The sequence below is a fragment of the Alosa sapidissima genome, chromosome 5 (assembly GCF_018492685.1).
Source record: "Alosa sapidissima isolate fAloSap1 chromosome 5, fAloSap1.pri, whole genome shotgun sequence".
In the NCBI taxonomy this organism is placed as follows: Eukaryota; Metazoa; Chordata; class Actinopteri; order Clupeiformes; family Clupeidae; genus Alosa; species Alosa sapidissima.
In genome coordinates, this window is record NC_055961.1 from 7,989,956 (window position 1) to 8,004,955 (window position 15,000).

Genomic DNA, 15,000 nt, shown 5'->3' on the forward strand with positions numbered 1-15,000 from the left:
AATTTGGTCTCTGCATTTAACGCAGTGAGCTGCCTGCTACAACGGCGGCGCTCGGGGAGCAGTGAGGGGTTAAGTGCCTTGTTCAAGGGCACTTCAGCCGTGGCCCACTGGTCGGGGCTCGAACCGGCAACCCTCCGGTTACAAGTCCAGAGTGCTAACCATGGCTGCCCTGAGCATGAGCAGTGTATCAATAAAAAAAAATAGTTCCTTAAAGACCCTAAATGACAAAAAGTTTGAAAAAAAACAACATAAAACAGTCTTAGTGTTTCAGTTAGTATGTTTGTTCTAATCTTCAGACAGGTATCTGGCAACCATATAATCAGATTTAATGCTGATGTCTGCAACAGAGTCAAAGCTCATGTGCTTTAAAAAAAAAAGTCAGCCGACGCATCTGACTGTGAACTAAATAAATGTAAGAACAACAAAGTAAGAAAAAAATAAATCTAAGAACAAAAAAGACCACAGAGGCTTAAGAATGCCTACACAGTTTACTGGTAAGTTAGGACTAGGTGATGTCGGTGGTCTGTCACAACCTTAGTTTATATACTAATATTAAAACCTACCTTGCTGTCTAGTTGATGTTGATGTTTCTTTTTAGCTGTTTATATTTCTTTTTAGCTGTTTATATTTCCTTCAGATTCATTATACGGGCTGATACAGTGAACACTTGCAGAAACAAAAAAGTAAAATAAATAATAATAATTTTAAAATAATAATAATAATAATAATAATAATAATAATAATAAATAGGGTTAAAAAATAATAATACAGTAGGACACTCAGGTAGAAAATAGGTTAAAAATACTAAAAGCTACTTTGAGCATTTCTTTTAAGGCAAAACAAAAATAATGAAAAATTAAGTTGGCTATTATAAAAGCACAAGAACAGCTGACTACATGTACTGCTCATGTCTATTTTACATTTAAGTTGCTGCAATGTGTAATACATCAAACATATTATAAAAGCACAAGAACAGCTGACTACATGTACTGTTCATGTCTATTTTACATTTAAGTTGCTGCAATGTGTAATACATCAAACATATTGTTTTGATTAGCTGTTATGACTTATATTTCAAGTGTGTATTCAATGTATGTTTTTTCTTAGTGTTATGGAAAAAATTACAAATAAACAAAGAAATAGAAGAAACAGATATGTGCATCCAAAGAGTGTAGCAGTGTCAAGGAACTGAAAAGTAAACCTACAGTTTCAGTATATCTGAAATTCTGTATTTTAAATATTTGTAGAAATAAAACAACAACATGTCACTCAGAAATTGTTATCAGTATCCATATTGAAACATATAAAACTATATTTATGCAATTCTACAGTTCTACAATTCTATCCATACAATGTTGTCCTCAGATATGGATTGGTGAGTTTGCGGTGTGTGTGTGAACCCACTGTGAGACAGGAGATGCTATAACATGGGAGTCCAATAAGCCGTCTACGCCTCTGGCCTATCCTGGAGGACATTCACAGAGCTTCTGTTTATGAAAAGGGGTGAATAAATGTGAAAGAAACTGAAAGACATTTCACCAATCACACCATCTTATTTATATTTTAAGCAGCCTTAGTCACAGCAAAATTCACAGTTTCTATTACCTGAGAGTATCTAGGGGCCTCCCCTGCCACATACAGATTGAGTCTTTTATCATTCCAAATTGACATTTATGCTTTTACTGGTATTGTTTTTCCAAGGTTCCCGCTGCTCACGTTGGGCAATTTATTTTAATCCTTGTCATCCCTTGCTGCAGTAATTTCGCCATTGCCATGCACCAGCACCAGCAGCCTCAGCCGCCCACCCCTCCCACCAAGCTCTTGTGCTACACCTCTACTTCTCTCTGGGTTGCCTCTCAATTGTAATTTACTCTTACGCAGGATTTTAGTTTTTCTCTTTTTGTATTTTTTTTGGTATTTTTTCTGCACTGTGCTCTCTGTAACTTTGGAGCCCTTTGGAGAAAATGTCATTCTGGGGAAAAATACAAATAGTTAATTACTGCTTGGTAGGGTTGTCACTTTTAAAAAATAAAATAAGAAAGAAAATACTTTTTCTTTAGTTATTTTTCGCTATTGTATGTGAGCTATTCTCTCGCAACATACTGATCTTTCCCTCTTGGTCCTCACCCTTTGAGCACAGGGACTCGACAATTCTTTAATCAGAATCCAAATTGCCTTTGAACCAAACACAGATTCTCAAGCAGAATGTGATGAGAAACAGGAACCGGGTGGATGTGTCAGAGCCTGAGAAATAGGCCTCTCAAAAGCCGCAACAGTCTCGGTGTTGTCTGCCACCGAGGTTTGCTCACTGGATCAAGACTCAATTATTCATAAACACTGTTAAATGGTGGGGAACGGAAAGCTTTGGGACGAAAACACATTTTGAAAGCGGGGCGCGGCATTGAGGATCGCACAGAGAAATGAGTGTCAGCCGAAAAGATGGAATGACTTCACAGCCGTTTCACATCCCAATAAATCGCATGGCTGAAAGGATGGCTGCAAGCTCATGACACAGCCACACAAATGTCAAATGAACTCGGCTGTGCTAGAATACAACAGCAGATCGCGCATCTGCATCTGAAGGATTTGTTATTAGACAGAATCCATCATCAGCTAAGACTTGCTTAGCACGGCGGGGGGTTGACGACATAACTAAGTTTGAATGAAAGGATTACCACAGAACACAGTTGCGCGCAGTATGCACTGTGAAAGAGAAACTCTTAATTTCTAGAGAGCAATAAGTAGATTTGTGCGTTGACTCAGTGATACATTAGAAGCTGTCTGTCTTGTGTGAAAACATGATGGCGAAATGAGGGGACGATATTTTCAAATTATGGGGCCATTGCATGGTTTGGTGAAAGACAAGGTGTTCATAATTATTGTTAAGCTTCGTAGAGCGCTCTAGTTATTACAGCTCTTGTTTACTTTGAATAATAGAAACAGTAAACATATTATGAATCTATTTGGTATTTCATGGGGTGTTTGGGGAATATAGAGAATTACATCTGAGGCGGTAAACAACAGTGTCTCGCCCCATTGTGATGAGCTCCCCTCACTCGAACTGCTTTCACACACAAAGCGAGACTGGCAGTATTTCACCCATAACTGAAAAGCGTAATGTGTGTGTGTGTGTGTGTGTGTGTTTGTTTATGTGTGTGTGTATAGTATGCGTGTATGTATCTAGTAAACAAGTATATTTCCAGTGTTTCCCACAGAACTGAGTTCTATTTGTGGGGGTAGGTTTGCAGAATTAACTTGAATTCAACAGTTTTTAACAAATTAGCGTAGCATGGTTATGATGAACCAGATTTAAGCACAATTTCGTACAACCTGGAAAATCATTGTGTGGTGGTCAATGTTGATATTGTGGTGGGCCGCCACAAATAAGTCAATGTATGGGAAACACTGATTTCTGTATGTGAGTGGATATGTGCTTTTCAATGATCTGTGATTATATCTGAGTACCACAGCCACATCGCTGTGTACTGACATCCATTTTAGATCTACCTCCTCCATGATCTCACTGGCCTCAGTGTTACGGCATTGCATACGACGCACCATCCTAACACCCAGCCCCTCAACACAGAAAATATACATTGCGGGCCTTCCATACCAGCATGTGTGTGAGAGTGGTCGCCTCTTCACCACAGCCCTCAGGGATCTGTGAATTTCGGTGTTGAGTGAGGCCTAATGTGTGTGTGTGTGTGTGTGAGTGTGTGTGTGTGTGTGTGTGTGCGTGCGTGCATGCGTGTCGGAGGCCATTCCACATAATACAGTAGCCTAATAAAAGGCATGCCTGTGGTATACAGCTGTAATCTGAGCATTACTGTAGTGACTTTGCTTCCACGGGTGCTGATCAGGCCTGTAGTTTGTGTTTCTCCCATGAGGAGAGGGTCTTTGTCTTGACCTCGTCCACTGGCTTCACTCTCCAGGGGCCCCCAGCATGACTGTGCCGTTTTTTTTTGCCCATGTTAAAGCACCGGATCCTGGCTGAAGCAATCTCCTTACGGACCATTAGATATGTCCCCCACCATCACATGCCTATTCAGAAGCCAGTTAATAGCAGTCTATGGCTGTCGCTTCAATTCTTGTTTTAACCGCGGGTCCCTCAGAGGGGAAAAAACAAAAGGCGAAAACCTTGGATCCGCACCTCGCCAAGGTTATCAAAGCACATTAAACGGCAGGGCCCGCGATGGCTTTTGTGAGGCGGTTCGGCTGGATTGCGTTTCGCGAGGAAGAGGGGGAGGCTTTGATGGACATGTCACATAGCATAATCCGTAGCTCCACACAGCCATTGTTGCCCGCTGATATTCCTCGGGAGTTCTCAGCCTCGGGTCTTTGTGCAGAGTTGGGCTTTTGTTGGCAGGCCTATTTTCCCCTGTTCTGCCACGGAGTGGAGTGAGACAGATTACACACGCTGGACCTGGAACCGTGGCGGATCTGTTCTGGGCCCCAGTCCCTCTTTCATCTGAGCCGCTGTGTTTCTCTCTCACAAGACATGAGGCCTTTGAGTCAGAGGAGGAGGTTTGTCTCTCCCCTCGAAGCGAGAACCTCGTCTATGTAAATAAAAAAAAAAAACAAGGTGCTGGATGAATTTTAATTGAAGCTTGTCCGACCTTCAGCTAATGGTGTTTTTCACATACAAGAATCGTAAAATCGTGATTATGATCAATGCAGGTGAATCGAATCTTTATTTTGCCCCTTTTTTTTAAATGTAAATTTGAGTAAACACTGATGGGATAAAGAAAACAATAGATTGAAGTTAGATACTGCTACATTGAAGTTAGTGTGAATAATTTTACATAAACTGTGGAAATTGAATGTGTAAGTTAAAGAATAGACATCCTAGCCTGTGAATAGAACTGACCAGTGATTGTTGAGGCGTAGCTGAAAAGTAAACTTTGTCTTATCTATTGTTCTCTGTAGAATCAGATCATCTATTCTGTTCCATACAGCAGCTAGAAATATATTGTGAGGAGGATGTGCATATGAACAGCAGTATTTAAATAAAATAGTTTGATTTATTATGTTTTTGGTATTTTCAGATATATGCATTTATTTAATGTACATAGAAATGTATACATTAATATGGAACTGTAAACCACAGGTTTTATAATATTTTTATACTCAATGTTTTTATACTCAATGTTAACTCAATGTTTAAGCCTACTATATTTAGTTTGAAATAATAACCACTCAGATAACATCATAAGAGTAGATTTGAAGTATGCATGTTCTGGCATAAATATGTTAAAAAATCGATGTTAGCGTCAATAGTAATGTTATCCAGTGAAATTTTCACTGTCATTGATTAATATTATGAATCCTACTTTTTGTGCTTTAAATGCACTGCTCAAAACAAAATTATTCTTTAATGATGTATGTAAATAGCTTTAATGGTCCTTACAATCATTTGTCTCCTAGGCAAGATATTAAGGAAAATAAATAATAACAATAAATGCTTACTTGTGCACACCCAATACCACAACACATTTATCATTTATCACATTTACAGTTTGAATGGGTTACTGCATATGTGAAAAAGTTCCCTAAAAATAATCCATATTTCTAAACGTGCACTAAAACATTCTTCCTCCTTTTTCCTATATAGATTTTTATCTTGTCTTCATAATTTTGCAGTTCAACAGCACAGTAATTAAAAAAAAAGTCTTGATTAGCTGGTTCTAAGTGGAGCAATATAATAAGTATGGTGTTATTTGAAGGCTTTCCCAGTGCAGTGATCCTAGCCGTGGTAATTAGCCATGTGAGTAAACCTCAGGCCTCCCGCTGTGTCCCTCTCCCCTCTCTCTATTCAGGTTCGTCCAGCCACCACAGCCAGTCGCTGCGTCCACCCCTCCCTCCCCCGCACAGCAACCACCACCAGTCCTCGGCCAGCTCCCTGAACCGCAGCGCACACACCACCACGGGCGGCCGCCGCAACCTGGGCCACGTCGCGCACCAGCACCAGCACCAGGCCGGCGGCCCAGCGGACGGACCCTCCACGCCTGAGTCCGTGCAGCTCCAGGACAGCTGGGCGCTCAACAGCAACGTGCCGCTGGAGACACGGTAAGAGGCGTCAGACTGACCGACTGACTGGCATCTGGGCACCTGCGCCCATCTCATCTCATCTCATCTGCCCGCTGCCTGCCCCGGCTGCTTGGCGAGTAGCGAGTGGCGTGCCAGCAGCCGTGCATTATGGAGTAGCACGCGCTGGCTTGGCAGCCAATTTGCAGCCTGCAATGAACACGCAGTTGGTGTATTGGATCACATTACGCCTTAGGTACATAACCAGGTGTCAGTGAATCCCATTGACACACATCAAAACAATAGCATGCTTCGCTGCAGATCACTTAATATGGTGTTATTGGTTTTGCCACCACATTTCTTAGCGTAATGCAGAAAGCCAAACTGGGTTCCATCTTTCTGCTTTCTCTCTCTCTCTCTCTCTCCCTGTCTATCTCATTCAGTCTCTCTCTCTCACTCACTCATCGTCTCTTTCTCTGTCTCCGCTTCCTTGACTCTCTCTCTCTCTCTCCTCTCCCTCCTCTTCATTTTTTTTGGCACGGTGTGTCTGCCGTTACTATTCTCCTGCTGCGATTGAGGTCGTCTCCCCCTGTTCCCGAATCACACCCTGAACATCGCCCATGCACTATTCATGAGTCGGCGACTGACTGCGCCCCCCTCAGATGTTTTATTCACCGCGAGCAGAGACGCCGTCGCTGCCCTCCACCACAGCCCACTCCACTCTGCTCCCCGGCCGCCCGGCCGCCCGCCCGCCCGCCCGCCCGCCCGCCCGCTGCTGAGCCCCAGTGCCCAGTCGCCGATGGCCAGCGCAGTATCCCCCGCTCCGCTCAGCTGTCTCAGCTGGGGTGTCTTGTCACACACTCACACTGCCTTCACAGCCAACCAGTCACCACTCCATTTATTTATTTATTTTTTGCTGTTTGTTTTTTTTTTAAGCGGAGGGTGTGGGGGTGGTGGGGTTGGGTTGGGTGACGGCTTGGTTCTTGTCAAACGTAGGCAGTTTTCTGATGAACAGTGACTGGCAGGACGGTAACGTGGTGTGTGGGGGGGGGGGGTGGGGCTGTCTGGGTGAGGGACGGACGGGTGCTGATGCGCAGATGGAGCATGGTCAGTGTGACGTGTGTCCCCTGTCACAACAGTGCGGGTGGGCTTGGCCGGGTTGCGTCTCGTGAGTGGCTAGAGAGTGGGAGGCAGGGAGAGAGAAGTGTTTTAGTTTTTCTGTCAGTACTGCGGACAGGAGGGTGCTTTTATTAATGTGACCCTCATGGCTCTCTCCCAGTCTGGTCATCCTTACATACGCACACACACATACACACACACACACACACGCACACACACGCACACACACGCACACACACGCACACACACACACACACACACACACACACACACACACACACACGCACTTCAAACATATAAATGTGCCTGCAGACATCTGGTTGCTCTCCCTACTGCCTCCACTTCAAAGTCCCTCTCTCTGTAGGCGTATGCACTGCTGGAGCATGCAGCCTTGACCAGCACTCACACCTCAATTGATATGTCTTTGTTCAGCGAGTGCCCCCACCCCCTTCCCCATACCTGCTGAATTGTGCGCTTTGCCATTTTCTCAGAAATAATACCTCAGGGTATTTACAGTTCCACTTTAAGTGCAAGCACCTAATCATTTTTCACCGAGGGGTTTGCCACTGACTGAGCCAGGACTTGAATCAGCTGCCCCTCCAAGGCCTCTTGAGACAAACATTCATAACTAGCCATAGAAATAAAAAATAAAGCATAAGCTGACTTTGGGGAATGGTATTTGTGTAGGCATGTTTATCAGGAGTTTTGTCACGCCTTAAAGAAAAAGATATTGAGAAAGCTGAAACACAAACAATACATCTAGAAAAAAATACATTTAGAAAAAAATCAAACATAACCAATCTTTTCCTGTTTCAGAAAAAGATTTCATTAAGTTGAGGCACCATATTCCTCAGTGGATGAGGCATATCACTCCCTGATGTATGCAGTAGACGGTGGTTCTTGTAGTCTTTAACTGCACATCCATCTTGTTTTGTAGTTTGAACTGTAACAATACCCCGAAGGGATACTGTATGTCTCCCATTAACGACCACAGATGTGAGGAAGCTGCAGTATTGCATCATTTGTTTGTCATTGTGGTATACAGTGCACAAATGACTTCATGGAGTTTGGTATTATCCTAAAATACAGGAAAGTGTTTTTTGACTCTCTCATGTGGCACACCTCTCCTACACTGAAATGTAAAATATAGTTAAGTGGTACATTAGGTGAATAATAGCAAAGACTCACTGCAACTATCTGAGAGGTCATTTCTAGACTTCTGTGATACCAACAACAACATGACCCATATGAAGACAAGGTGTCTAGCCGTAAAAAACAAACCAATAGATAAATAAATGCATTTCTTTGTGTTTTGTGCGTTTTCCTAAGCCTTTATGTAGTGCCCACACCCTCAACAAAAAATAATCTGCATAGAGCCACTCCAACCAAGTAGCCTGCTCTGCATTGTGTCTGGTTTGATTTAGAGGTTTTCTTAATGAGTTTTTTTTTTTTTTTTCATAATTGTCCCCATACACCACTAACAACCCAGTTACAAGCTGATCTCAATACACTGAGAAACAAACTGAAATGTCATGAGATAATTGTGTCTCGCTAAGGAATAGCAAGGACTGCATACATTTATGAAGTGTTATGATTCATTGAGTAATACTAATGAATCTTAGATAACACTCACTCAGTGTTAAGTGGCTCTTTTTTCCCCTCCATGATTTAAGGATGGTTGAGCAGGGATGGCTAAATCCCCATTGAGATCATGTCGAGATTGTGAGATGCGTTGGATATCATTCAAACGTGATGATAATGAGTGAATGCTAGTGGGCCTGGGCTGAGGCATTGGAGTGAAGCTCATCTCCAGCCTCTGTCTTCTTTCAGCAGTGGCATGGCAGTGGTATGAAGAACACCCGAACCATCCTTCTTTTCCACAAATGCCTTAAAAAAAAATTCTGGTGGTTTTTTTAAGTTATTGCACTGTCAATATCTTGTACAACACCTGATAGAAATCTAAGACCACGAAATGTTCCTCATGGGCCTTCTCTGATTGTTTAACACTCTGTAAAGCACCATGAGACATGTGCAATGTTTTGGCGCTCTATAAGTGATATTAAATTGAAAATTAAATTCAATTTAAATTGAAATACGTAGCAGGGTAGGCTATTCGGAAAAAAACAGATGTTTTAAAAAATAATTCCGTTGCTAAAAACAGCTGGGGAAGGGTGTCGCAAACCCCTCAAGCAAACAGGTGGCCAATCAGAGATTTTAAGCAAATGAGGGAACATATCACATTGTCTGTTTACAGTGCAATTTTCACAAATAATCGTTTTCAGTGATAAAACCTCCGTTTTCGTGTAAATGAAAGGCCAAACCGCTTTTAGTTTCTAGCCACAGCGTTTTTGTTGCAAACAAAATCAACCTAAGCATGCTCAGATGACGTGATAGACAAGACACTGTTGTTTATCTGTCCATCATCGTACAAAGCCCAATTTGATTGGTCCGAACAGCTCTGGTCCGGGCATAGATGCTCCACAACGGAACAAGTCCAGACCAAACTTCCTGACCTCAAATGTTGTGGGCGGGGCTAAGTTTGGCTGGCATCCAGTCTAACATACTGACAGATGTTCCAGTGGAACAGTAGAAGGTCCAGCCGCTATTATGTGGTGTTGTGGTGACTGTTCCAATTAAGTGACCTTAAGAAACATAAATATTGTGCTTTGTTTGCCTTGTTTTCCTTTGGTTAAAGACAAGATGAGGGATGCAATTTGAGCAAATAATTAAAAGCTGTAGACCTTAAATGGCTCTTAGTGGTAGTCACCGGCAAAGCTCAGAGTGGAACAAAAGCCTCTGACTGTCATCCCTTAGAATTTCTAGCGGCAGGGCTTCCATAATAACATACCGCCAGTGGATTCGGGTTCATTATCTGTGAGCGTCTTCCATGTTAATTGCTCTGGTCTCCAGGCCATCCTCTGGGAGACGCAGAGGTGTTTACGGTGAGAGCGAGCCTTTGCACAACTTCCTTGTTTTTGTTTTGCTGTGTTTTGCTCTATTTGCTTGGGGTTTTGTGTGTGTGTGTGTGTGTGTGTGTTTGCCGTTACCGGGCCTCAGTGGGGTGCGTTCGGTCGTGAAGTGGCACACTGTGGCCAATTCTCTGGCAGGAGCAGGAGAGCAGTGAATGCTCACCATTAAAAGACTCTCCATCGCCACAAAAGGGGGATCAGCATGCCTTAAGGGGCCGATCAGAAGGAAAATTGGGGATAACCAATGCAGTAGGAAAGCAAACAGTATTGAGATATGAAAATGGTAGAAAGAAATGAATCCCCTGTCTTTCAGTTGTGATTGAGCTGTTTAAACTATATTATGCACACCCATTGTTTATGTCTCTGAAGTTACATCAGCAGTGTTTACCCAAATAACCCAAGTGTACAAAGTTATGTTTTTCAGTCAAGTTTCTCTTCAGTTTTTTCCACACACATTTTGGCAAACATAATTGGAAAAATTGATTGCTTAATTAATTTAGTGTGAATAAACTATTAAATGAGTATTAATTAACTAATCAATTGTAACTAAAATTGATTTGCAGAAATGTGTGTAAAGGGTAAATAAAACATACAAATAAGAGTTGAAAATGAGAGAACAGATCGAAAGCAAAATACAAAGAATCATGAAGTGCCAATGGGAATGCAAGAATACTAATGCAAAAATATGAATTATTCCTTGGCCAGAGAATTAACGAGGTTTATGGCCATGGAATAAATGAATTCCTCCAGCTCTTTTGTCTTCATTCTGGCATCCTGAAGCACCATCCCCAGGCAACCATTCAGATGCTGTCCACAGGGTGTGACCAGGGCTGCTGTGACCAGGATTAGCAAATGGCTCCCAAAGGTGTTGATCATTTGGTCCGAGCTCAGGTCTGGAGCCCTTGCCTTTATTATTTATAACACACACAAGTGACCAGTGTGATGCCTTCCTCACAATTTTAATGATTTTTTTACCCTTATTTGATTGGGCTTCTTGCTAAATGTCCACAACAAAAATGTTATAATGAAATAAATATAAAAGAGTGGGCTTTTATTTTTTCATTTAGTGGAGGAGCAACATTTACCGTCTCTCTGCGGTGCCGTAGCCGCGCTAGCGCTCGTTGGTGCGCGGGAGATTAATCAGTCCCGCCCGCCGACCAGAGCTCCTCCGCTATGGACATTTCTGACATCTCCGAGACTTTATTGCCCTCTTTCATGCGGCCCCCTCTCCACTTCCCCATATCGCTCTCTGAGGAATAAAAAAAGAAGTAAAAAGGTATCTACGGCTCTGCAGAAATGGCACGCCTGCAGACAGGCAGGGGGGATAAGGCCCGGCCCGTGCTGACAACCCCTTTTTCTTGATGCCTTGCATTTTGACATTTGAGTACCAGACGTGGCAAGTGATAATTTATTGCGGGTCTTAAAGCCATAGTTTGAGTGTTTAATATTTGATGCTCCTGGAGGTGGGCTGCTGCAGGAAGGCGCTAACAACACCAAGGTCATGGCTGTGTGCGTGTGTGTGTGTGTGTGTGTGTGTGTTTATACGTGCGTGTATGTGTTTGTGTGCATGTGTGTGTGGCCATGGGAGTTCAGTGCTTTGGCTGCACACATGCTGATAAGGAGAGGAAATTATCTATACTGCGAGCTGCCTTGGATAAAAGGGTTTGCTAAATGCACAAATGCTCATGTAAATGTTAGTCACTGGAGAAGGCAGGCAGCATTCTCAGGCCAGTTTGAAGGTTAGACACCAGGATGAATGGCACTGAACTACTGTGTTTGTGAATATGTATGTGTGTGTAATTAAATAGTAACTGGTAGGTTTTGGCGTAGACTGGTGGCAGTTGAGGGGTTCTGTTTGTGATCGGACGTGACGCGATGACGTGAATTTGAGGGTAGGCCTGTCATTATTTGAATGAAGTCTGTGGCGGGGAGAGTGTGGGCCGATGGCGGATGAGTTGCGGCAAGAGAGAAGTTACTGAGAACGGAAAGGATCGTGTGGATTCTATTGGGATACTCTGGTGGATTATTCTATGCCCTGGGAGCACTTTTGGACCCTGACATCCTTTTCCGAGAATGTGTGTGTGTGTGTGAGTGTGTGTGTGTGTGTGTGTGTGTGTGTGTGTGTTGTGTGTGTGTGTGTGTGTGTGTGTGTGTGTGTGTGTGTGTGTGTTGTGTGTGTGTGTGTGTGTGTGTGTGTGTGTATGTGAGTGTGTGTGTGTGTGTGTGTGTGTGTGTGTGTGTGTGTGTATGTGAGTGTGTGTGTGTGTGTGTGTGTGTGTGTGTATGACCTTGGCTGTGGATTAAAACACAGAGACAGAGACAGAGACAGAGAGCGCCTTTGGGGTAGATGACACTGGATACCCATCATCAGGCCCGGGAATGGAGCCTCTGTGCTCGGCCACACCAGCAGTTCTCCTCCAGCATATGTCCACTGCCTCCCTCCTCTGCAGTACCCCCGGTCTGAATGGATGTGTTTCTCTAATACACTGCCATATTTAAAACTGGTATCATACTCAATCTGTTTAACCAGACTGTATCAGATCTGCAAAGGGAATTCCCAAAATGAAACATAAATTGAAGTGTTGTTTAGAGAGTGGGGTTCAGGCAAAAGGGGCCTTGAGGCGACCTACACTGTTTTGGCATTACATAAATAAGATGTATTTGAATTGAACTGATGTGAATTGAATAAGGACTTTTATCCTACTTGTATCACAGTAACAAGGATACAGAGATGTGAGATCTAAAAAAATACTAAAAGCTCTCCTGCTCTTCTGTAAAAGAGAGAGAGAGAGAGAGAGAGAGAGAGAGAGAGAGAGAGAGAGGCTTATGAGTTTGGATAAGGGGAGGGGGTACTGAGGATGTGGAGTCATTTCAGAGAGAGAGAGAGAGAGAGAGAGAGAGAGAGAGAGAGAGAGAGAGAGAGAGAGAGAGAGGGAGAGAGAGAGAGAGAGAGGCTTGTGAGTTTGGATAAGGGGAGGGGGTCCTGAGGATGTGGAGTCATTTCAGAGGCCATGAGGACACAGGGTCCACTTCCACATATTGGTGGGCTGAGTGGATGTCGGAGAGGGGAGTGGGCAGTGAATGGGGTAGAGCAGGTGGGGTCAGGCCGGGTCAGAACTCCCTGCCCCGGACAAGATAGATGGAACGAGATCTGAGAGTGCAGTTAACTGGGGGGTTTGCGAGTGTGTGGGGGGGCGCCAGATTGCGATTGAGGCCGTCGGTTCGTCATCAAAGCGCCGTGGTCAACACTGGCCACTTTCATCCCCGCTCCATCTGCCCCTCCACAGACTGCCCCGGCCCGACGCCCACCTGGCACCAAGTGCCCCCGGCAACAGGGCTGGCATGGGCACCGCCCGCTCCACGGTGGGAGGAGGGCTGCTCAGCAGGCATCAGAGTGCGGGTGCACCGTCCTCACAACTTACCCCACACACTGACCAAAACACTGTGAATAGTATCGTAAACGTACTAATTACCAACCATTTCATTCGAAAATTCTAAAACAACAATGTTTTTTAATACTTCAAAATAACATTTGATAAATGAACCTTACATTTTTCAGTAGCCATAGGTGTGTAGATTTGAACAAAATCTAGTTTGGTTCTTACCGGGGCTTTTGCTGCCTGAAATATCCAATTTTGTGTACCACGCTCGGAGTTTAGTGCTGGGCTGGTGGGTGCATATTCCCAAACTTCTCACGGCACATCAACGGTTAGCCCGAGAATTCTTGTCGCAAATCAAAATTCCACTGGAGCTCCAAGCAGATTTGTACACGCAGCATTACAAGACTGTTTACAGCTCTTCGAGTCACGGTAAAATGTAATTTTTGGTACATACAGTAGCTAATTTAGATACACTTATGGTGTGGGTGCTTGCGTTCCTTTTAGGAATCCGCCGTCTTGGTTTGTATAGAAATTAATTATTAAGTGACACATACACGTAAGAGGTTGGACATACGGGACGGTTGGTAATATGTGACGTTCCGATAGTTATGTTTGATTTTGTGTTTCAAGTCTGAGCCCTGCTAACCAATTGGATGGGGTCGACAAACCCCATATTATCGGATGCTAGGCACCACTAAATTCACTACTCTACAATTTATCACATTCACAATTAGTAAACATTACAAACATGTGCAAAAGCAGCCAGAGTTATATTCACCTGTTCATGTGAACGTGATGAAATGCTCATCACACAAGTTTCACACAAAATCCATACCACTGTATTGCTCCACACAGCCATGATTCAATTTATTCACAGTGGATAATAAAGTGCTAATGTGTCGACATTTTTCATTTGTTTCAGTCACATATTGCTCTTTCACCTCAATTTATCACCTAGTTTAACTTTTTTGGAAGTATGTGTGTACTGCTTAATTAACTAATACATAATGAATGACTTTGTCCTTAATTAACTGAACAAATAATTAAATTATTCACTTAATTAATAATCGCTGTTTTATCAACCCCCGTACACTCTCTCTCTCTCCGCAGGCACTTCCTGTTTAAGACGCCCTCGGGCACCACCCCCCTGTTCAGCAGCTCGTCCCCCGGCTACCCGCTGACGTCCGGCACGGTCTACTCGCCGCCGCCGCGACTGCTGCCCAGAAACACCTTCTCCCGCAGCTCCTTCAAGCTCAAGAAGCCGTCCAAGTACTGCAGCTGGAAATGTGCCGCCGTGTCCGCCATCGGAGCGGCCATCCTGCTGGCCGGCCTGCTCTCCTACTTCATAGGTAGGGCCTCTGCTGCATCTCGTAATGTCAATTCCCATAGTAGAGATGTGTGTAGGGGTGTGTATGTGTCTGTGTGTGTGCATACATGTGTTTGAGTGTGTGTACTGTATGTGTGTGTATTCGAGTGTGTGTGTGTATGGGCATGTGTATGTTAGTGAG

At 43.6% G+C, this 15,000-nt stretch overlaps 1 protein-coding gene across 4 annotated transcripts in view; it reads left to right on the forward strand.

The window, feature by feature from the left end:
- si:ch211-12m10.1 (teneurin-2) overlaps positions 1–15,000 on the forward strand; it is a 183,967-nt gene that overhangs the window by 129,466 nt on the left and 39,501 nt on the right. For all 4 annotated transcript variants that reach the window (XM_042093974.1, XM_042093975.1, XM_042093976.1 and 1 more), the window contains 2 exons: positions 5,817–6,066; positions 14,603–14,841. In XM_042093974.1, coding sequence (XP_041949908.1) covers positions 5,817–6,066; positions 14,603–14,841 — 489 coding nt within the window. The remainder of the gene's footprint in view (positions 1–5,816; positions 6,067–14,602; positions 14,842–15,000) is intronic.